General features: G+C 46.6%; 1 protein-coding gene across 4 annotated transcripts; it reads right to left on the bottom strand.

The window, feature by feature from the left end:
* Positions 1-540: 540 nt before the first annotated feature.
* On the bottom strand, positions 541-19586 carry HDHD5 (haloacid dehalogenase like hydrolase domain containing 5). Of its 4 annotated transcripts, none has more exons than XM_019629969.1 (8): positions 19406-19586; positions 10665-10868; positions 9449-9561; positions 7868-7961; positions 6536-6569; positions 4599-4773; positions 1582-1770; positions 541-1396 (listed from the first exon to the last, which is right to left on the bottom strand). In XM_019629969.1, the coding sequence occupies exons 1-8, from the start codon at positions 19544-19546 to the stop codon at positions 1063-1065; spliced, it is 1284 nt and encodes a 427-aa protein (XP_019485514.1). In that variant the 5' UTR covers positions 19547-19586; the 3' UTR covers positions 541-1062. The 4 variants fall into 4 exon arrangements, with proteins under 4 accessions (XP_019485514.1, XP_019485515.1, XP_019485517.1 ...); XM_019629970.1 differs by having other exon boundaries at positions 19421-19586; XM_019629972.1 differs by lacking the exon at positions 19406-19586 and adding an exon at positions 19313-19371.
* Between the last annotated feature and the right edge of the window lie 1713 nt (positions 19587-21299).

Genomic DNA, 21299 nt, shown 5'->3' with positions numbered 1-21299 from the left:
CTCCTCTAACAACTACTAGGTATCTAAATGGAGGTGTCAAGAAGTCAGTCAGATACAGCCAAATAAAGAGTGTTTTAAGAAGAGGGGAGGGAGTAATTGGCTTGTCACAGCCAACGACTGCTGGGGAAAGACGAGGGTAAGGACTGACACGGGGATTGGCAAATGCAAGGTCACAGGTGACAGATCAAGAAAAAATGGAAATGGATTACTCCTGGAGGGAAGAATGAAGGAAATACATACTTTCTAGAATCACTGTAGGAAAAGCTTCTTCCTTTAGAACCAACCATAAACAAGATACTTTTTCTTTTTCCAGTCAGGGAAGTTACTAAGTATATGCCAAAGCCTGGGCATAACTTATTCCTAGACAGACTTGCTTCACAGTCCAGACGGAGGTGGGAGGAACACAGAGGTGGGAAAGGAGACGTCAGCACCTTATGGGAGTGAAATGCTACCCATCTCTTTGCCTCAAGGTCACCCACACCACTCACTATTCTTCCCCCACAAGACTTTTTAGTACATTCCAGATAGAGCTTCACAAGAGACGGCATAATGAATATTTATTATGATTATTTTAATTAAAAAAAAAATAAGCCCAAGTCTTTGGGCAATAAGCTGAAATACAAAAAAACAACAAAAAACGTAGCATCTGAGTGTTAGTTACACACCTTGCTGGCACGCAGGCAAAGGTCCTGCAGAGATCTCCGTATTACCTCCCCTTTTTCCAGAAGTCCCTACTGAAATGAGGAGGAAACTGAGGCACAGAGGTAAAGGGACTGGGCTGAGGTCAGACTGCCAGGAGAGGCAGGCAGGAAGTAAACCCAGGAAATCCTGATAGTCTATCCAAAATGCTACCCAGGGTACAATTCTGTGGCTACTTCCAGCAGGAGAAAAAGCCAGTGTCGACTTCTGAGTGACCAGTAGTATCACAGCAGTGGGCAGCAGGAAAAGCATCCTGGGAGCAAGCCCTAATGTGATGCCCAGTGATGCAGGCCAGAAGACAGCAAAAGTGACTCCCCACAGCTCAGGGCACCCTCCCGCCCTGTCTCCAGTGCATGGTCCTCTCTACAAAGCCCAGCCCTCCTGGTGGAAAACCAGCCGCACAGCCTCATCCACATCATTCACAATGTGGGATGCCTCCATGAGCTCTGGGCTGAAGCTGAAGTCTCGGTGCCCGTGGAAGGGAGGTTCCTCTCCGTCCTGGGCAGGCTCTGTGGACCCTAGGGCCTTGGGGCTGTACACACCAGTGCACACCAGGATGGAGGTGCAGCTCTGGGCTGCTGAGGGCCGCTGCTTCCACAGGTCGCCGGCTCCCAGCTCCTTTGCTCTATCGTGCTGCGCCATCTGCAGATATCGGTGGAACAGGTTGGCACCGTAGACATCAGACATAGGGTTATCACTGGCAGGGGCAGCCATACCGGAAAAGGAAAGAAGAGAACACCCAAGTTCAGTGTAGTATGGCACAGAGCACAGTGGACCGTTGTGGGGTGAGGAGTGTGTGTTAGCTACAGGGAAAAGGGCCGGGAGCAGGGAGAGGGAGAGAGGGGCAGTCCTGAAAGGGTGGAGGAGATGGACAGAGCTTACCCTACAGCATAGAGCTTCTGGATGGGGGCGACCCAGCCCCGCCTTTCCGCCTGCTGCCTGATCAGGTCCTCTGCATATTGGTAAGTGAGGATGCTGGGTTTGCCCATCAGGCCCTCGTATCTCAGCTCTCTGCCTGTCACTTTGCGGTAAATGGTTTCCAGGCACAACAGAAAGGTGCCGTGGCCAAACCTGCCAGAGAAGACAGCTCAGTCTTTCCTCCTGGGCTCTTCCAGGCCGCCTGCCATTCTCTAAGCAGCACCAGGCATACCAACCTTTTGTTCCAGGGCCCCAATGGTGACAGGTCAAAATGAAAATACTTCTAGTAAGAATTACACTCATTACCTATATTTATGACCTGCTATTATCTGATAACATTTACTGAGCACTGTTCTAGCACTGAAGATGACCTATCACATTTAACTCTCAGAAAAACCCCAGACTATTCTCATTTTACAAATGAGGAAATTGAGGCATAAAGAGATTAAGTAACTTGCCCAAAGTGAAAGCGTTAGGATGACATCCCAGGCAGTTGGACTCCAGAGACCTGAGTTTAAATTCTGCTCTAGGGCTGAGTGGCGCGTTGGTTAGAAGTTAGCTTGGGAGGCCAGCTCTGAGCAGCAGGGACCCGGTTCAGATCCCACATGAGGGCCAGTGACACTAAGCCCTCTACAGCCAAGATAGTGAACAACAGGTTGACCTGGAGGTGGGCTGCCATGAGTCGCTGGTGACGGCGCAGGCTGCAGTGGGGCTGGCTGGCAGCAGGTGTGAGTTTTTGTGAGCTGCCATGAGCTACTGTGAGTGGCTGTCCAATGGCCGGCAAGAGACTGCCTCACCCAGGAAGAGGGCAATGATAATACCAACATGGGCCAGTGAAGCAGTGTCCTCCACAACTAGACTGAAGAACAAAAGGACAGCAACTTGTCTGTTCCCCTCCCCCAACTCCCCAATAAAATCTTTAAAAAAATTAAAAAATAAAATAAATAAATAAATTCTGCTCTAGATCTGTGGCAGACCACTGGCTGCCGTTCTCCCCTTCTTTCTTTCTTTTTTTTTTTTTTAAATGGTTACTTTTTTTTTTTTAAGATTTTTATTGGGGAATTGGGGGGGGATGGGAACAGTGCTGGGGAATTGGGGGAAGGGGAACAGACAAGTTGCTGTCGTTTTTTTGTTCTTCAGTCTAGTTGTGGAGGACGTTGTTTCACTGGCCCAAGTTGGCACCATCATTGCGCTGTTCCCGGGCGAGGCCGATCAGTCACCGGCTTCTGGACGGCCGCTCACTGCGGCTGCTGGCCGCTCACGCTGGCTGCTGGCTACACACGGCAGCCCATGGCAACCCACTGCCACAGGGGCTGCAGCCTCTGCCGTCGCCGGCGACTCACGGCTGCCCAGCTCCAGGTTGAGCTGTTGTTCAGCATCTTAGCTGTAGAGGGCAGTGTCACTGGCCCTCATATGTGGGATCCGAACCGGGGCCCTCTGGCGTCCCAAGCCAGTTCTTAACCATCGCGCCACTCGGCCGGCCCTCCCCTTCTTTCTTGGTGCCAATTTTCAGCTGAACATATTGTTACCAGGTGTAAAAAGCTACACTTGCTTCCTCCACGGAAGGTAGGTGTGCGGCCATGTGACTGCACTATAGCCAGAGTCAATGAAATCAGAAATACTGGACTAAACTTTTAGGAAGTAGCCTTAAAACTGAGGCAGGGATGCCCTTCTCTACCCTCCCTATTCCTTCCTGCTGGATGGAATGCTGATGTGATGGCCGGAGTTTAAGCAGTTGTTTTGGATTATGCAGTACAGGGCTAAGCACTGCTCAGCAGGGAGTCAAAGAGGCCTATGTGGAGGACAGGTAGAGCTCCCACACAAGCCTTGGGCTGCCTACCCACACCTCTTTTACATGAGGAAGAAGTAAACATCTATCTTGTTTAAGACACTTTTGTTTTGGGTTTTCATCCTCTGCGACTAAACCAAATATGAATTGATACTGTACAATATATTGAAGTTACATTTGTGTCCTTTAGATAACAAATAGTTTTCAATTATTAGATGAAAGATTAATCTCAAATCTGGTTTATAAATTGAAATTTTCCCCTTACTATTCAGTTGGCAGCCTATATAACCAAACCTGCTTCAGTGTCAGAATACTCTACTCTAGGAAGAATACTTCAGAAAAACTACCTACTCTCAAGCTACAGAAATATACTTTAAAAGTAACAAGAGACAACACCATAATCCCCATCTCTTATGGGCTGCTGAGTCACGTGACTTGATGCCCTGCTGCCCTACTGACGGATCACTCACCCAGCTCACTGGGAGTCAGTGGCGTGAAAGAAAACTAGACTTTGGCCTTGCAGATAAGAGCAGCCAAACAGTCATCGCAGTCGTCAGCTGCCCTTCCAGGAAGGCACCTCCAGCGTCAAAAAACGGCTGCTTATGCTGTGCTCAGTCTCGACAAAGGACAGGACCTGTGGGGTCTACACAGCTGAACAAGGTCTGCAAGCTGCTCATTACCCATGTGCCTTTGAGAAAGTCACTTACCTACTGGGTCTCAGTTCTCTGGTCTATACAAACACCAGAACAATTCTCACTTTCCCCTGCCCTGACCTCTTAAGGGCAAAAGGAAACAAAGAAGTGAAAGAATCAATGCCACAGGGTGAGGGCTTGGAAGGAGAAGCAGGTGAATCATTTGCACTGATACACCTCAGAAGCTGACCATTTGGGTTCCTCTAGTCAAACAGAACATGTTCTGTTGAGATTCTGGAGGGCAAGGGCCCTTGGTTAAAGATTATCTCAATACATCTTCAGTGCTCAGGTAAGCTGCAGTTTTTGTTTAATAGTCAATACTTGAAGGACCCCTGAAACCCCTCCCAGAAGGTCAAGTTACTGTGACATCTACAGGGCCTACTCAAGGACGGGTCTGAAGGCCCCGACTATGAAATGACAGTGCGAAACTGTAGGTAGGACTGCTCAGGCAGGAGCTGGAAGAGGGCCACCAGGGTCAAGGCTGGGGGCTGTGTGCTCACCTGGGCATCTTGGCTTCAGCCATCCAAAGGAGATCCATGTTACTGGCCAGAACAGGCAGATGGGGATAGGGGGCCATCGCCAGACCAGTCCCAGGGTTCCCATCACTGAGAAGGACATCCATGATCAGCTGCAGGCTTGTCTCCCAGCGGACTGGCTCCCCAAGGAGCAGCACCCCTTTAAAGAGCAAAGGCACAGGGATAAGGGTGTAGGTCCTTAGCCAGCCCTCTGTGGTGGGCAGTTGGAAGGCCCTCAGGAGACCTGAGGCCAGCTGGCACCCCCCAACCACAAGGTCTCCCCCACAGTAGTCGCCCTGGCAAGGGCACAGTTCCCTCAACCAGCCTTGAAAGAGCCACTCATCCATCCACCCAAGGTGACCAAAGCCCAGGACCCAGGAAGGCACCTCCAAAGGGCTCCCTTGTCAGTGTGACCACCGTACTTCATAGAAGAGGTTAAAAACAAGACAGGCAACAGCAAGTCCTGCCGCTTCCTCTTGCTGACTGCCCTTCTCTGCACCACCTGACCCACAGGTACTTGGCAAAGGGCTCCCCTTCCTCAGCCACTGCTCCCTGAGTCCCAGGGGCCAATAAACCTAACATCCAGGAGAGGGAGATTTGGAGTGACAGAGCCCTGAATTCCAAGGCTGACTCTGTCAACTGTACTCTGTGACTGTGGGCAAGTTCTTTACCTTCTCTAAGCCTCAGTCTCCTCGACCGCTTACTAACAACACCTACTGTTGTTATGAGGATAAAAATGAAATATAATAAATAAAGTACTTAGCCCATGCTGGACATACAGCACTCAACAAATGGAAGCTGCAGCATCAGCTCTGACACTAGTGAATTGAGCCACTGCTGCATAGGGAGGTGTTTTAGAAGTTGGAGGATGTATTTTATACTCACAATAACTGACACTTCAGGTTAGGACTGGGAGGGGCCAGGGATGCTAGCTCCTGTGCAATCAAAAACTGCCCCACATCTATTAACATTTGAAAGTGTCCCATCTAGCATTCACGAAGGTAAACCACCTCTTTATGACTAAACCTTAATTCCACTTTACATTTTTGGTAGTTTTAATAAACACTGATTTTTCCAAAAATGCAACTATCACATAAATCAAGAGAAGGCTGTGCTATATTTTTTCAAAATTTTACCAAGAATGGGAGGCGAGTTATCACTTTGTGAAGGGTGTAAATGTTTGACTATTACATTGTTTTGTACACCTGAAACTAATTTAAAAAAATAAAAGGAAAAAAATTTTACCTATTTTGCAAAATCACTTCACCAATGACAATGTTGTCCCTAATTTCTGAGTCACTAATCAAACACATCTGTATCACACCTAGAAGCACATTATCAGTCTGCATTTGTAGCCGTAACTGGTGATTCATGGTGATTCTATGTTTGGTACAATCATTTTACTTCACTTTGTCTTTTTGGATAATTATTACATATTGAAATACAGATTACCTTACTAAAAATTTTTTCCTTTTATTTCTCCCTATTACAATTAGGGCTTTATATTGAACTAATTAAATTTTAATATATGTGTATGGAAAGGCACATTATCTATGAATTTCATTTCAGGTTAGTAAAGGGGACACTGCAATATTTTTGTTACACAAGGAGAGAACTGGGTTTAAAGGGGCACTGGATTAGATTACATCTAGTACCTTTCTACGCTAAGATTTTCTAAGCTTACGATTTTTCTGGAATAATAAGGCAAGTGACATGGGGAAGGAAAGATTAACAACAGATATCTCAGAGGTAGTGAGTGGCAAGTCCGAGACCAGACCCCAGTTGCCTAATGCCCAATGCCCAATGCCACCGGGCTACTCTGCAGTCTGCAGGCGAACAGTCATGCTATGACAGCCTGGGAGGCCTGAGAGGAGAACAGAACAACCCAGACCCTTGCCCACACAAGGAGAGGACCTCAGTACCTTCAATGGCAGGGAAGTCGTTCCTTGGAAGGGGCTGCCAAGAGACAAAGAACAGTCCCATCAATGCAACGGTTACTTTCCACTACCGGACAATCACACACTGGTTTCCAAAGTGGGGTGAGAGGAAAGCTGCATTCCAGGCAGGATCGAAGACTACCCCCCTGGTCCAACCCAAGCTGAGGAGGAGCTGGAGAGGACTGAGGAAGAAGATTCATGAAGAAAGGTGAAGACAGAATGACCATGCTGAGGGATACCACATATGGAGGTCGGCCAGGAGGAAGGGCTGGTCAGCCGTCCTTCTCCAGCAAAGACAGGGGACAAGATACAGGCCAAGCAAAAGTCAGGTAGCTATGTAAGGGAGCCTATGGAGAAAAAGGAGGCCATCAGGCTGTGACAGACCATTTCTCCTGATGTCGGATTAGGACCCTTCACTTCACCAACCTCTTCCATTCCTTCCCCAGGCTGTTATAGTTTTGGCTCTGCCACTAACTCATTATGTGACCTGGGGTAAGTCACTTCCCTTGTGTGGGGCTCAGTCTCTGAGCTGTTCTGAGATCTGTTCCAACTCTGACATTCTGCTTCTCCACATAATCTGCATGGTTCTGGGAGGAAGCTCTCAAAGTGCTCTACTGAATTAAAAAGCTGCAGAAGGAGGGATAGTTATAGTTAAATAAGTAAATAAGTAAGCCTGTCTGTTTATGACACATTCATCACATTCTGACAGTGGTCTGGCTTAAAATATAGGCTGTGATATATGTGGAGTTCACATGAGGAAGAAGAGGCCAGGGGCTACCAAGAGATGGGCAGTCACACTCGAGAGGATCAATGAGAGGCCCTGTGACTACCAGTCAGAGAGAGAAAAAAATCAAACCAATGGTTCAAATAAATATGAGGTGAACCTAAAGACACATGCAGACACTCAGAGCTGCCCGTTACGTTGACCAGCAGGCAGCTTCCCACAAAGACAAGTCTTCACAGCATGCTTCAGGATAAAGTAGAGCAGTGTCGGGTTAACAACGGTTAATGATTCTCCCAAGCAACACTGGGAACACCAGAAGATAAGCCATAAAGCCTCTACCTGGAGGAGGTGCCAGGGCTCTGGAAGGTTCTCAGCTCAGCACAAACAATGCAGAAAGGAAAGCCCTAGGAGCGCTCTGGGCCTTCTGTGTATCTGGGGAACAAGTCCCTGGCCAAATGCGCCTCTTCATGGAGGAAGCTCTGCAAGACGGACAAGGTGCAGCTCTAAGCAGGAGGGGCTGCAAGGTCAGCAAGAGGAGCCGTGAAGGAACAAGCGGACACAAGTGAGCGCGAGCCCGGCGCTGCCCTCGTTACCGTGGTCTTTGGCCGCCGCTGGAGGTCCACCATGTCCAGCACAGGGAAGGCCGTCCGCAGCTCATCCACAGTAACCACGTTCTTGAAGCCCAGTCTAGACCACGGTCAGGGAAGCAAAGCTGGACAGTTCTGGGGAAAGACGCCTTTAAAGCAAGAAGAACCCACCAGTGCTGATCACACTGCCACCCAACCCCAGTGAACCTAGGAGCTCACAGAGCCCCGCAGGGCCAGCACCAAGCTTGATGGTGCTGGTCAGGCCTGCAGTCCGGGCAAGGCTGCACCCTCCACAGTGACACTGGCGGGCAGTCACTGGGCACACCTAGGTGCCGGGTGCTGTGCTGGACACTCCAGGGTGAGCAGCTCACCACGTGCCCAAAGCCCATCGAAGTCAGCACTCTGTGAACAGTGCTGCAGGTCAGAAGAGTGACTGCTCAGTGGCTTGGGCGGCTGGACAAAGGGTCTAGAGAAGTTCGAGTTGAGCTGAAGCTTTAAGATGAATCGGATTCATCTAGAATGGGGAGGCCAGCTCCAGCCTTATCCCTCCAAGACCTGCCTCCATTTTGCTGTCTTCAATTCCCACTTGCAATCTTAACTGGACATGGTTTCATATTACTCTCAAAATGAATTTCCCATAAATGATGCTTCCATCAGATCACCTACAGACTCCCCACGGCCCGCATTATGAACTCATTCACTTTCCTGCATTTTCTTCTGCAGTTTCCTACCCCCAGCACCACACTTCCTGTTCTCCTATTCCCAACCCTGTCCCGTTCCAGCCTCCTTAGCTACTGCCCCTGCATGGAAAGCCTGAACCCTCTCCTGTAGCACTGCCATGCACTCCATGAAGCCACAAGCCATGGAACTCCTGCTCCATGGATGTTCCAATCCCCGCAACACCTGTGTCACCCAGAACCTCCACTGCTCTTTTAAGTCTTCAATCCCATGCCATCTGAAATATTCCTCTATTGTGTACGGGTGTGTTATTGCTGCTTCCTCAAATGTGAACCCCTTGATTAAGTCGCACTCCCACCGTGCTTCTCCCGGCCCCTGCCCCCTTAGAGCCTGCAGCAGTGCTGGCGCACAGGAAGGGCTTGAAGGGGTCTGTAGGAGCAGGAAATAAATAAGCTGCTTGGGAACAGGGACAAGTCTTCTACTTCTCAAGTATGCACATATCCCAAGGATGAGTTTGTTCACTGTGGATACTTAATTAACACTGGCGGATAAGCTGACTGAGCAACGTGAGAGCAGTGGTTCCCAAACCTAATTACAGGATCACCGCTTTCTTTCTTAAAATACAGACTGCTTATTTTTATCACAGACCTAGTGACTCAAGACTCTCCATGAATCTGTATTGTAAGCTGCCCAGAGGCTCTGATGCAGTGGCCTGGCTTTTGGAAACCATCAGGCACCAGGACTGGCCACCCCGAGGGCCTTCTTACCTCCCTCAAAAACATACCACTCCATGAACCTTGGCACCTCATGTGCAGCACGCCTCACGACGGTCCCCCCTCAGCCATGGGAGGAAAGGGCCCAGTCCTGCCCCTTCCTCTTCAACCAGAGCAAGGAGCACCAAAAGGATACTCTCGGGCATTTTCCACCAGGGGTCCCTGCCCGGACACTAACATCCGCTTCCCGTGGTACTGTGAGAAGAGCTTCATGGGGCTGTGAGAGAGAATAACTTGGTCTGGCTCCACCTGTAGGGACAGCCAGGGGACACAGAGCAGAGAGAGCAGAGAAAGACACACAGTTGAAGGAAAATAATGAGAGACAGGTGGCAGTTTCTTTCACCTAGGAAGGAAAAAAAAGAAAATGCCCAGAAAAAGAAGGGGGTTAAAAATCCACCCTTCCTAGCTTCTAGAAAGCATCCAAACAGGTGTGAGCGCTACCTGCCTGACTTGGCTCTTGCCACACAAACAAGCAAGGAGGAAACGCCATCGGTCAAGGCTCTGACACCACCGATCCTGTCCTACTCTGCCCCTGTGGAGCACAAGGCCTGTGTGCACGTTCTCGGTCACTGCCACAGAAACCTGCCTCTCATCATTGACTGTTTTTAGTTCTGCTTAGAGACTTGGCTTTTCAACACTTATACTAACTACAACAATGCAGCCTTTTCTCAGACTGTTGTGTTTTTTTTTTGAAACCCCTCTGGAAACCACAGAAGGGAACCAGTTTGATGCCTTTACTTCCTTCATTCATCCCCAAGCAGGTTTACCCTGTCAATCATCCACTCTATTTACTCTCTTGGTTCCAAAGTGTTATTTCCAAAAACCACACCCACCCTTAACAAAGAAGAATGAATGTGCCAATGTGGGGATACACGTGGAGTTGAAGTGGGTGAAGAGGGACTGCTCTGGGGGACAGCGCAGTGTGCCTCTTATTCATGAGACACAGGGCTATTACTTCAGGGTCCCACCTGGTGTCCACAGAGTTAGAAAAATGTGGCCCTTGTTTCCAGAGGCTGACAATCCACAAGAGACAAGCCTGATGCCCAGGAGAAAAGAAATGGATACAAAGACAGTAGGTTGAAACTGCCAGCTCCATGGGCAGGATTTCTGTGCTCAGTGAATATGAAGACATAAACAAGAACCCTGTTGATGAGGCTCTATGCATGGGCTGGCTTGAACTTCAAGTTGTGTTTCCAGCAGTGTCAAAAGATTTGTACTGACCCAACTGGCCATTCCCTCACACCTATCAGCACTGTACTCCAGCCCAGGGGAGAAGGCTTAGTCAGGGCTGGAGTGGGGGTCCCCATGAGAACGAGGTCCGTGGACTTTCATGTCTCTGGCTGTCTCCTCACCTTAAAGCCCAGCAGGGCTGACAGCTCCTGGGCTTTGCTGTCTTGTAAGATGTTCCCAGCATTTGTGACAAAGACCACAGGCACCCGCAGCTGCCCCTGGGCATTCAGCAGCCTGCGGAAGGCGTCCAGGGCGGCAGGGATCACTCTGTGGCCCCGCACCAGCACTCCATCGATGTCCAACAGGAACCCAAAGGTAGGCAGGCTCTGCAGACGGAGGAGAGAGCAGCCACTGCCTGAGTCAGGAGGCAGGGAGAGGGAGCGAAAGACCCTGACAAAGGGGGGCTCTGCATCTGCTCTCAGTAAAAATGAGATATGGGAATAGACAGTGCAAATCCATCTATAACAAAGAATTAGTCCTGTTTCATGTGTTTTTAAACATATAACTATTTTGTTAAAATTTTTTTCTATATAATTAACATAAAGGAATTTTTAAATTGGAAGATAGAGACATTCAAAACATAATCTTAGCACTTTAACACAACCAATTAATATTTTCCTTTCATCTCTTGTTCTAGTCGTCATGTAGCTACAACTACACTTTACACGTGCAATTTTTCATCTTGTTCTTTTTGCTTGATATACAAGCATTTTTATCTGTTACAATAGCCTGCATAACCATCTTTTTAAATTTTATAACAACACACACGCAGCTTAAAAACAACTATAGATGATATAAAAATTTTAAGTTTCTTGCCTCCTTCTTCCACCGAATGCTATTCCCTCTCACATATTTTCCAGTAACGTTTTATGAATATATAATAAAAATTTCTTATTTTTTAACTAACACACAAATGGTATTATGTTATACTTTCTTTTCCATCTTCCCTTTTTTTAGTTGGTATCCCTTGGTTATCTTTCCATATCAATACATCATTTCTGGCTCCATAATACTCGTATACTGAGTGAATAATCTACTAACATTGTTTCCCCTATTTTGGACCTGTAGGGTTTTCTACATTTTTGCTACTATAAATACTGCTGTAAAAAACCTCTTCATGCTTACTGATTTTTTCACATTATGAATTTTTCCTTGAGCTAGATTCTTTATTCTTAAAAATCAGTCGAAAGAGTACAAATATTTTAATGACATAACACCTCCTGACAAACTATTTTCTAAAAACATGTACCAACTCACGTGGCCACTAGTAATGCCCTTTTACCCTTGCCAATATTGATTTTTACATGTATCCAAAAATTTGTTAATTATCAAACACCTTAATTTAAAAGTTAAAAAAAATAGTATCTCTCGGCCATAAAAAAGAATGAAATCTTACCATTTGCAACAACATGGATGGACCTAGAGAATATTAAGTGAAATAAGTCAGACTGAGAAAGACAAATACCATATGATCTCACTTACATGTAGAATCTAAAGAACAGCATAAACAAGCAAACAAAACAGAAATAGACTCAGAGTTACAGAGAACAAACTGATGGCTGCTAGATGGGAGGGGGCCAGGGATGGGGGAGAAGGTGAAGGGATGAGAAAGTGCAAATTAGTCGTCACAATATAGTCACAGGGATATGAAATACAGTATGGGGAACATAATCAATTATGTTGTAAAGATGCCTGACCACTGCGCTGTACACCTTAAGCTGAAGCTGAATAATATTGTATGTCAACTATAATTTTATATATATATATATATATATATATATATATGCATGGGATGTGGAGTACAGCACAGGGAATAGAGTCAATGGAATTGTAACAGCTATATACAATGTCAGAGCGGTAGTAGACTGGGGGAGGGGGGTTATCACTTTGGGAGGGGTGAAATGTCTATTATATTGTTTTGTACACTTGAAATAATGAATAAATAAATAAAGTGAATTCCAATGATAATAATAATAATAATAATAATAATGTTGTAAAGATCATGTAAGGTGCCAGATGGGCACTGGACTTATCAGAGGGATCACTTCATAGACTGTGTAGGTGACTGACCTCTGCGCTGTACACCTGAAGTTGAAGTTGAATAATATTGAATGTCAACTATAATTAAGTATACACACACACACACACACACACACACACACACAGAGCATAGGGAATATAGTCAATGGTATTATAACAGCTATATATGATGTCAGAGGGGTAGTAGACTGGGGGCGGTTATCACTTTGTGAGGGGTGTAAATGTCTATTATGTTGCTTGGCACAACTGAAACTAATTAAATAAATAAATAGTATCTCATTTCTTAGATTTATAAAGTTGAACACTGTTCTTTTTTTAAAAAATTCATTCCATTTCTTATTTTATAAACTGTTAACATACGAGACGTTTTTTAATTGTCAAAAAAAAATTCAACCTAACCTTGTTTGCTATTCTCCTTTTTCGGTGCCAAGTGAAGCAATTCCTACGGCACACACCTACTCTGCACATAGGCCTCCTCTGTAAGGAGTAACCCGAAACAGACAAACTGAGCTCCAACTCCTCACTTTTTAGCTGGGGTGAAAGAATAAACAAGTCTAGGAAACACAAAGTCACTAAAATGGCAGCACTTCCACAAGTGCAAATCAATCCTAAGTATTTAAGTTCTAAGTAAAGAGAGGTCGTTTTTAGAAGAGGGCTCTGAGCTAGGCAGTGAGAGATCTGAACACATGCACTCATTGACAAGCATCTATCAGAGCCCCATCAGTACCTGCTGGACAGACAGACAGAAGTGGCCCCACCAACACAGCTCAATGGGGAGACACAGAGGCAGCACACAGCCTCTACACGAGCATACATTCAGAGAAGAAGGGACATTAAGGGGCTCTGACAGCCTGCCTCAGGGGGACCTAACCCACAGCAGATAGGGAGGACTGGCCACCACAGATATCCAGGCCAATATAAGGAGCTTGAAACAGGAAAATGGCATCATCAGACCTGTGCTGTTGAAAAATCTTGGCTGCAGGGTGAAGAATAGATTGAGTAGACTGAGGAGAGTCAAGGTGAAAGACACCACTGGGGCCCACTGCAATCCAGGACAGAGATGATGGTAGCTTTAACTAGGTGGTGGCGACAGGAATGGAAAGAAGGGGCAGGTCAAACACAAGAGACAGAACAGCCAGGCCTGGTAACAATCAGGTGCAGGGGCGGAGGGACGGACTCCCAAGCTCTTTTTGGCCTGGGAACCTGGGAGGGTGGATGCTGGTATCACTCACTGACCCAAGGAACTCTGGAGGAGCAGCAGCTCGGTGGCTGGTGGGCAGATACCCGCTTCAGGCCTGCAGGACAGGCAGTGGAGCTATCAGCACTGGACAGAATGTCCAGGAGAAGAAAATCTGGAAGGTCTCAGCTCTCAGAGGCAGCTGCAATTTGGGAGGGGTGAGGAGAGCCTGAGAAGCACAAGCACAGAAAGCAGAAGTGAGGCTCATAGAGAACCAGAGAGAACACCTCCGTTTAAGGACAAGCCATGTAAGAGCAGCCAGCAGAAGAGCAGAGGAGCAGTAGTCAGCATGAGCAGGGAAAGAAAGGGGGGTGGGGGGGGGGGGCAAAGGAAGGCCACAGATGAGTTTGTGGAACAAGGAAAACAGGAAATGGAGTGACTGCAAAGTAATGATCCTATCTCCCCTCCACCAAACAGGGAAGACCACGCAGGGAGGAGGTCCTCCAGCTCCTTCCTGCTCTTCCACAGAGCCTCCCAGACTCAGGCAATGACAGCTTCAGTGCCAAGGGGAAGGTGGGAAGGGACACTGGGAAAATAGGAGGAAACCAATAAGAGAGCACTTCTGACCAGCAGCAAACAGAGTTGCCAGGGAGAAACTTGTCAGGTCTCACACACCACGCGTGAAATGCCTAAACAATCAGGATCTCTAAGTCGGCGCCAACTGCTGGTCCTGTCGCCCGGGACCCGTCGATGGCACTGAGCACTGAGCTAGACATACAACAAAGGGATTTTTATTGAGTCCTTGTGCCAGCACTCTGGGGGTGGGTGTCACTGCCCCCCAATGACATTGCCTACATAAAGGGGCCTGGTTTATGGATGGTGCTCATTATGTATTCACTGGATAATCTGACTGGATGAATAAAAAACCAAATTCAGAGAGAATAACTAGTCAAAAGTGACCTAGTTTACACGTGCTAAATTCAAAATTCAGCCTCACACTGAGCTTGCAGCAGTCGGAGCTCTTCAGTGGCCCAGATGGCAACACCTCAAAGCAAGGAAGGGATCCAGGAGGTACCAAGTCGGCCCACACCTCCCACCTGCTGCCAGTCCCCAGCCACGTGAGTTCTGGTTCTTCTCTGTATTCAGTGTACTCGTGCACCCAATGGCTCTCAAGGATCTCTGCAGCCCATCCCTGTTTCTCCACAAACCCCACTAAAATGAGGGTCCTAACCTGAGGTCCACAGACAGATTTCAGGGTGGCTGTAAAAGCCCTTAAAACTCTATAGATTTTTTCCGGGGCGAAGGAACCATAGCTCTTTTCCAATTCCATCATCTTATTCTTCTCAAAGAGAATCACCACGCAGGTCTAAAGGAAGAGGGGGTATGATCTGCCTTCAAACCCCCAAAGCTGGCACAGTGCTTAGACCCTGTAGGTGCTCAGTAAAGGTTGACTAAATGTTGCATGTCCCAAAGGATGAAAGGTTAGGGCACTTTCCCCTCAGGCACTTCCTGACCACCCTACCCCTGCCAAGGGAAAAAGAGTCAGTGTCTCTTAGAAGGTCATTCCCTGGAGGTAAGGCCTGTGTCATTCTAGCCTACATCTGCCTTTTCTCTTGTGCAGTGTGAACATGAGTATACTGTTCTGAAAGTGTAAATATAAACCTCATTTGCCCAAATTTTGAGACAATCAGAGAAAATTTTTAAAAGACTAGATTTTAAGTAATATTAAGGAATTACTAATATTGTTAGGTATGATAATGGCATTGTGATTGTATTCAAAATGTCCTTATTTTCTTAGAGATACACATAGAAGAATTTACGGTTGCAATGACACGCAATCAGGTATTTGTTTTAAAATCTTAGAGCCACACACACAAAAAAAAGGGTTGGAGGAAGAGATGAGCAAAATGTTAATAACTGCTGAGTCTGGAAGATGGATCAATGGAGTTCACAATACAGTTAAGTCTTCACTTAACATCATCAACAAGTACTGGCTTTAAGCAAACAGCTTACAATGAAACCAATTTTACCAAAGACTAATTGATATTAACAAGAGTTAAGTTCCGGGGGCCGGCCAAGTAGCTCAGTAGTTAAAAGCATGAGTCTGAGCAACAGGGTCGCCTGATTCGATTCCCACATGGGCCAGTGAGCTTAGCCCAAGCTGAGCTGCCAACAGGTGGCAGGATGGTTCAGCTGGTGAGAGCACGTGCTCCTAACAACAAGGTTGCTGGTTCGACTCCCAAATGGGATGGTGGGCTATGCCCACCCACAACTAAGATTGAACACAGCACCTTGAGCTGAGTGGCCATGAGCTGCTGACAAGCTGCCGACGAGAGGCCAGATGGCGACTGGACTTGGAGCTGAGCTAGCTGTGCCCTCCACAACTAAGATTGAAGGACAACATCTTGGCTGTTCCCCTTCCCCAATTCCCCATTAAATTCTTAAAAAAAAAAAAAAAAAAAGAGTTCCAACAGCACCTCATCAACCTTGTAACAAAATGATGTTATTCGAGAATCTGCTGTATTATTCTGGTTTTGGATTTCTGAAAACTTATAGTTAAAAAAAAAAAACAGTTGATGACTGCAAAATTTAATGGTCTTAAGCAGTCTTAGTTTAATGGCCTTAGCTTTGACTATTCTAGTCACAAGATTTGCTCTCTTAGATAGAAGAATCCTCAGTCCCTGCTACTTAGAAAAGGAAGGTTTTCAGGACAGTTTAGCAATATCCTTGAGGGTCCCTCATCTATAACTATAGAGTACTAATCACTACCTCCCACCCTCAGGAGAACATACCTAGAGACCATGCACTTTCATTCAACATAGAAGGTGAAGGTACACATCAACTAGACCAAATGTGCCACTCAAACGCAAGATGTTGATAACAGAGGAAACTGGTAAGAGGGACGCATATATAGCACTTTTCTTTCTGCTCAATTTTTCTATAAACCTAAAACTGCTCTAAAAAAATAGTCCATTACTTTTTTTTTTAAGTGAAGGTATAAAAAAAGAAACAAAAAAGAGAAGAAAAAAAGAAAAAAGTGAAGGTACCTACAGAAAGAACAAAGGGATCATTTTTTTCTTACTTCTTTTCCATTTTTCTTTTCATTCTCTAATCTGTATTCTGATTTTTCTTTTTGATTTTTTAAAACTAGTCCTGGGTATTGGTCCATATCCTCTAATTAAATTTCATATGGTGGCAGTGGTAAAATGTGTGGTTTCAAGATTCATTTGAAATGAAAGGACTACTGAGATGTTGCTTTGTGTCTGCTTCTTATCTAGAACAGCATTACAACTATAGTCCATTTCACTGTCTCCTCCAACACTTTCCACATTTGAGATAACTTACGATATGCCAGTCACTGTGCAAAGTACTCTACATTTATCACAAAAAGTACCATACATATAGTCTCGCAAAAACACTGCATGGTAAGCAAGACCCCCATTACATATATTGGGAAACGGAAGCTTATAAAGCTAGTAATTTGCCTTAGGTCAAACAGCCAGGAAATGGTACAGGCAGGATTCAATTCTAAAGCTAACACTCTTAAATTCTATGATATACTTCATCCCTTTCTTCCCTTTTTCTATGCTTTCTATCAGAAAGGTCACTCAGAGATATTTCAGGACCCCCCAAAACTCTAGAATCAATAGTTATAAATGAGAGCAATAACTGTTTATGTCATTAGTTTACAAAGTCCTTTTATCAACATATTCTCATTCCATGCTTCCAGCTTGGCCACTTTTAGCTCTGTGACCCTGGCCAAGTCACCTCACTTCTTTCAATCTTAGCTACTCCATATGCAAAATGATTACAATAACACAGTTGTTAAGAGCTAGAACTCTGGCACCAGATTCTGCCACTTATCAGATGTGTGCCCTTGGTCAAGTTGCTTAACCTCTCTGTGCCTCAGTTCCTCCATCTGTAAAATGGGAAAAATGATAGTACTTACCTCACAGAGTTGAAAATTATACGAATTAATAGTTGTAAAGTACTGAGAATAGTGTTTGGCACTAAGTAAATGCTAAGTGTTTTTTTAAATAAAAAATTTAAAATACATCAAAGGGCTACCGTGAAAGCGTTATATAGATGTAAAATATTATCCCTATTAAAAACGAACATTGTAGGGGCCGGCCGAGTGGCGCGATGGTTAAGAACTGGCTTGGGCCGCCAGAGGGCCCCGGTTCGGATCCTACATATGAGGGCCAAGTGACACTTCCCTCCACAGCTAAGATGCTGAACAACAGCTCAACCTGGAGCTGGGTTGCCATGAATCACTGGCGACAGCGTAGGCTGCAGCCCCTGTGGCAGTGTGAGCTACATGGGCTACCGTATAAATAAAAAAAATAAAAAAACCGAACATTGTGAATTTAGAAGACAGAGTGATTCCCGTTAAAGAAAAGGCAAAATGGTCCAGGGGAAAGTGAGGGTGAGTGCTAAAGAGTCCTGGCACAGTTGTCTACCAGCTATTTGACCTTTTAAAAAAGTATTAAAGGGCTGACCGACTGGCGCGATGGTTAAGCACTGGCTTGGGATGCCAGAGGGCCCCGGTTCGGATCCCACATATGAGGGCCAGTGACACTGCCCGCCACAGCTAAGATGCTGAACAACAGCTCAACCTGGAGCTGGGCTGCCGTGAGTCACTGGCAACGGTGTAGGCTGCAGCCCCTGTGGCAGTGGGTTGCCATGGGCTACCATGTGTAGCCAGCAGCCAGCGTGAGCGGCCAGCAGCCGCAGTGAGCGGCTGTCCAGAAGCCGGCGACTGATCTGCCTCGCCCGGGAAGAGTGCAATGATGGTGCCAACTTGGGCCAGTGAAGCAACGTCCTCCACAACTAGACTGAAGAACAAAAAGGACAGCAACTTGTCTGTTCCCCTTCCCCCAATTCCCGATTCCCCAGCGCTGTTCCCATCCCCCAATTCCCCAATAAAAATCTTTTTAAAAAATAATAAAATAAAAAATAAATTAAAAAGTATTAAAAACTTGACTCCAAGCTGCAGCTTCCTTCCTTACACCAGCATCACACCCACCTCCAAAGTAGAGAGAATTAGATACCACTGAAGTACCTGGCACAAATTAAGGCGCCTGTGCCAGTTTTCCTCTTGCTCCCCTACACTTACACATAACAGCTGCTCATACAAGAAGGTCCACAAGCGAATGGAAGAAAAGGAAAAAGCTCCCACAAAACCCACATTCATCCCCTTATAGGTACAGCTCCCGGAGGGGAGTCCATTGCGAGTCCCCAAATCTCTTTCCAATGTAGCTGAAAATCAAAACCAAATGGTTCTCAACATGGAATCAAAGAGGAAGTGCAGAAATCACACCCTGACCAGAAAAATAGGAAGAGGAAACTGCGGAGTAACTTGAGTAAGGAAGAGCGGCCAGAGGCCAAGAGGCAATCCTGGTGCGCCTTTTGGGTCTGTTTTGTTCATGCTCCAGCTGGAGTAACTTTTCTTCCAGGACAAAAACACGACAAATCGCCCGAGTCTGGGGGAGGCAGAGCGCGCAGGGGACTTGGTGCTCAAGGCATGAACCAAGCACGCTTGAGGTCACTTGCCTCATCAAGGCCGGGGACGCTGGAGCGGCTCAGCGGGCGACCCTTCCCTTGCGCCGCTCCCGGCCTCACCCCAATTCTTGCGGACCGGCTCACCTGCGCAGTCCTCACCTGAGCGAGGCCCACAGCGTAGCCCTTCCCGGGGCAAAGTCTCCGGAGCCCCACGGCCCCGTGCGCGATCCGTCGCCAGAGCCAGGGCACCGCAGCAACAGCGGAAAAGGAGCCAAACACAGCCATCGGGCCGTCGCTCGAGCGCACGTGCGCACTGCGCTTGTCCCTCCCGGGCCCGCCCCCGCCGCGCGTCCAGAGGCCGGTGGCGCCTGAGGCCTCTCGGGAGTTGTAGTCTCTCCTGCGTGTCCTGGATCACTTCGCCACGCGGGGCGGAGCAGCGAACAGGCTCAAGTTCTGGCCGCTTAGCTTGGTAGACAGAGGCTTGGTGTCAGCAGCCTGGTGTGCCCTGTTAGCGCGGCCTATATACTTGATGACTTCTTGGATCGTAGGTTTCAGACCTAAGTTATTGATCACTTTCGGGGAGGGAACTTATGTGAAGGAACACTAAACCTTGATTACAAGGAGTGTGAGACCAAACTTTTTTTTTTTTTTAAAGATTTTATTGGGAAATTGGGGGAGGGAACAGCGTTGGGGAATTGGGGAAGGGGAACAGACAACTTGCTGTCCTTTTGTTCTTCAGTCTAGTTGTGGAGGACACTGCTTCACTGGCCCATGTTGGCATTGTGATCACTGCATTCTTCCTGGCTGAGGCAGATTGGTGGCTGGCCATTGGACGGCTGCTCACGCGGCTCAAGGCGGCCCACGCCAACTGCCTGCCGCTCATGCTGGCTGCCGGCCACTCACGGTAACTTACGGCAGCCCACTGCAGCCCCATTGCAGCCTAAGCCATCACCAGCGACTCACAGCAGCCCAGCTCTAGGTCAAGCTGTTGTTCACCATCTTAGCTATAAAAGGCACAGCATCACTGGCCCATGTGGGATCTGAACCGGTGGCCCTGCTGCTCAGAGCTTGAGCTCCCAAGCCAACTCTTAACCAACAAGCCATTCGGCCAGCCCAAGACCAAAGTTTCTATTGATGTTCAAGTCCCCAATTAAGGAATGCTTGTCGAATGCCCATTGTTAATTCTTGTATTTTTTCAGTAAATATTCGCTTTAGTCCTCCTTCCTGTTGGGCGCTATGCTAATGCCTAGGGAAACTATATACGTAAGTAATCCACCAAACCTTACACTTTGTAGAATGGTTATATCAGATAGGACTATAATACAAGGTCCTAGAGAGGGGTAGGATAACAAATTAAGCAAACACCTATTGAGCACAGCTGTGTGTTCCCACCACTTGAAATATGTGGAATGCCTCCTTCCAGACCCTTGGCCTATCCCTGGATGTAGTTATACTAAGAATAGATGAACCTACAATGTATGTAACACTAGGAGGAGGAAGGGTGGGGGCATCAGGAATGAACAGGAACTCTGCTAACTCAGAGGTTAGCAATACCCTTCAAAGGCCAAGTTGTTTGGTTTTGTTTTGTTTAAGATCTACTCTCTTAGCAACTTTCAAATAAACAATACAGGATTATTAACTATAGCCACCATGCTGTACTTTTCATCTACAGGACTTAATTTATTTATAACTGAAAGTTTGCTCCCTTTGACCCCCTTCACCCATTTCACCCATCACTTACCCCTGCCTCTGGCAACCACCAATCTGTTCTCTTGTTCTCTGTATCTATGAGGTTAGTTTCAGGGGGTTTTGTTTGTTTGTTTTAGATTCCACATATAAGAGAGTTCATATGATATTTGTCTTTCTCTGTCTGACTTATTTCACTTAGCATAATGCCCTCAAGGACTATCCATGTTGTCACAAATGTTCATTCTCTTTTATTGCTAAATAATGTGTGTATATATGTATATATTTACATATATATTACATATATATATATACACACACATATATATGTATGTCGGGGGGGTACCAAAAA

This window comes from Hipposideros armiger, unplaced genomic scaffold, assembly GCF_001890085.2.
Source record: "Hipposideros armiger isolate ML-2016 unplaced genomic scaffold, ASM189008v1 scaffold_878, whole genome shotgun sequence".
NCBI classification, from domain to species: Eukaryota; Metazoa; Chordata; class Mammalia; order Chiroptera; family Hipposideridae; genus Hipposideros; species Hipposideros armiger.
This window is presented reverse-complemented; position numbering and strand designations above follow the sequence as displayed.

Excerpts from the sequence above, each read along its gene's own strand:
- HDHD5 (XM_019629969.1), bottom strand. The coding sequence starts at position 19,546 with ATGGCTGTGTTTGGCTCCTTTTCCGCTGTTGCTGCGGTGCCCTGGCTC. Across the intron at positions 6,570-7,867 it reads AGCGGCGGCCAAAGACCACG|CCCCTTCCAAGGAACGACTT; the intron begins GTAACGAGGGCA and ends GTCTCTTGGCAG. Across the intron at positions 1,397-1,581 it reads CAGAAGCTCTATGCTGTAGG|TGATAACCCTATGTCTGATG; the intron begins GTAAGCTCTGTC and ends TGCCCCTGCCAG.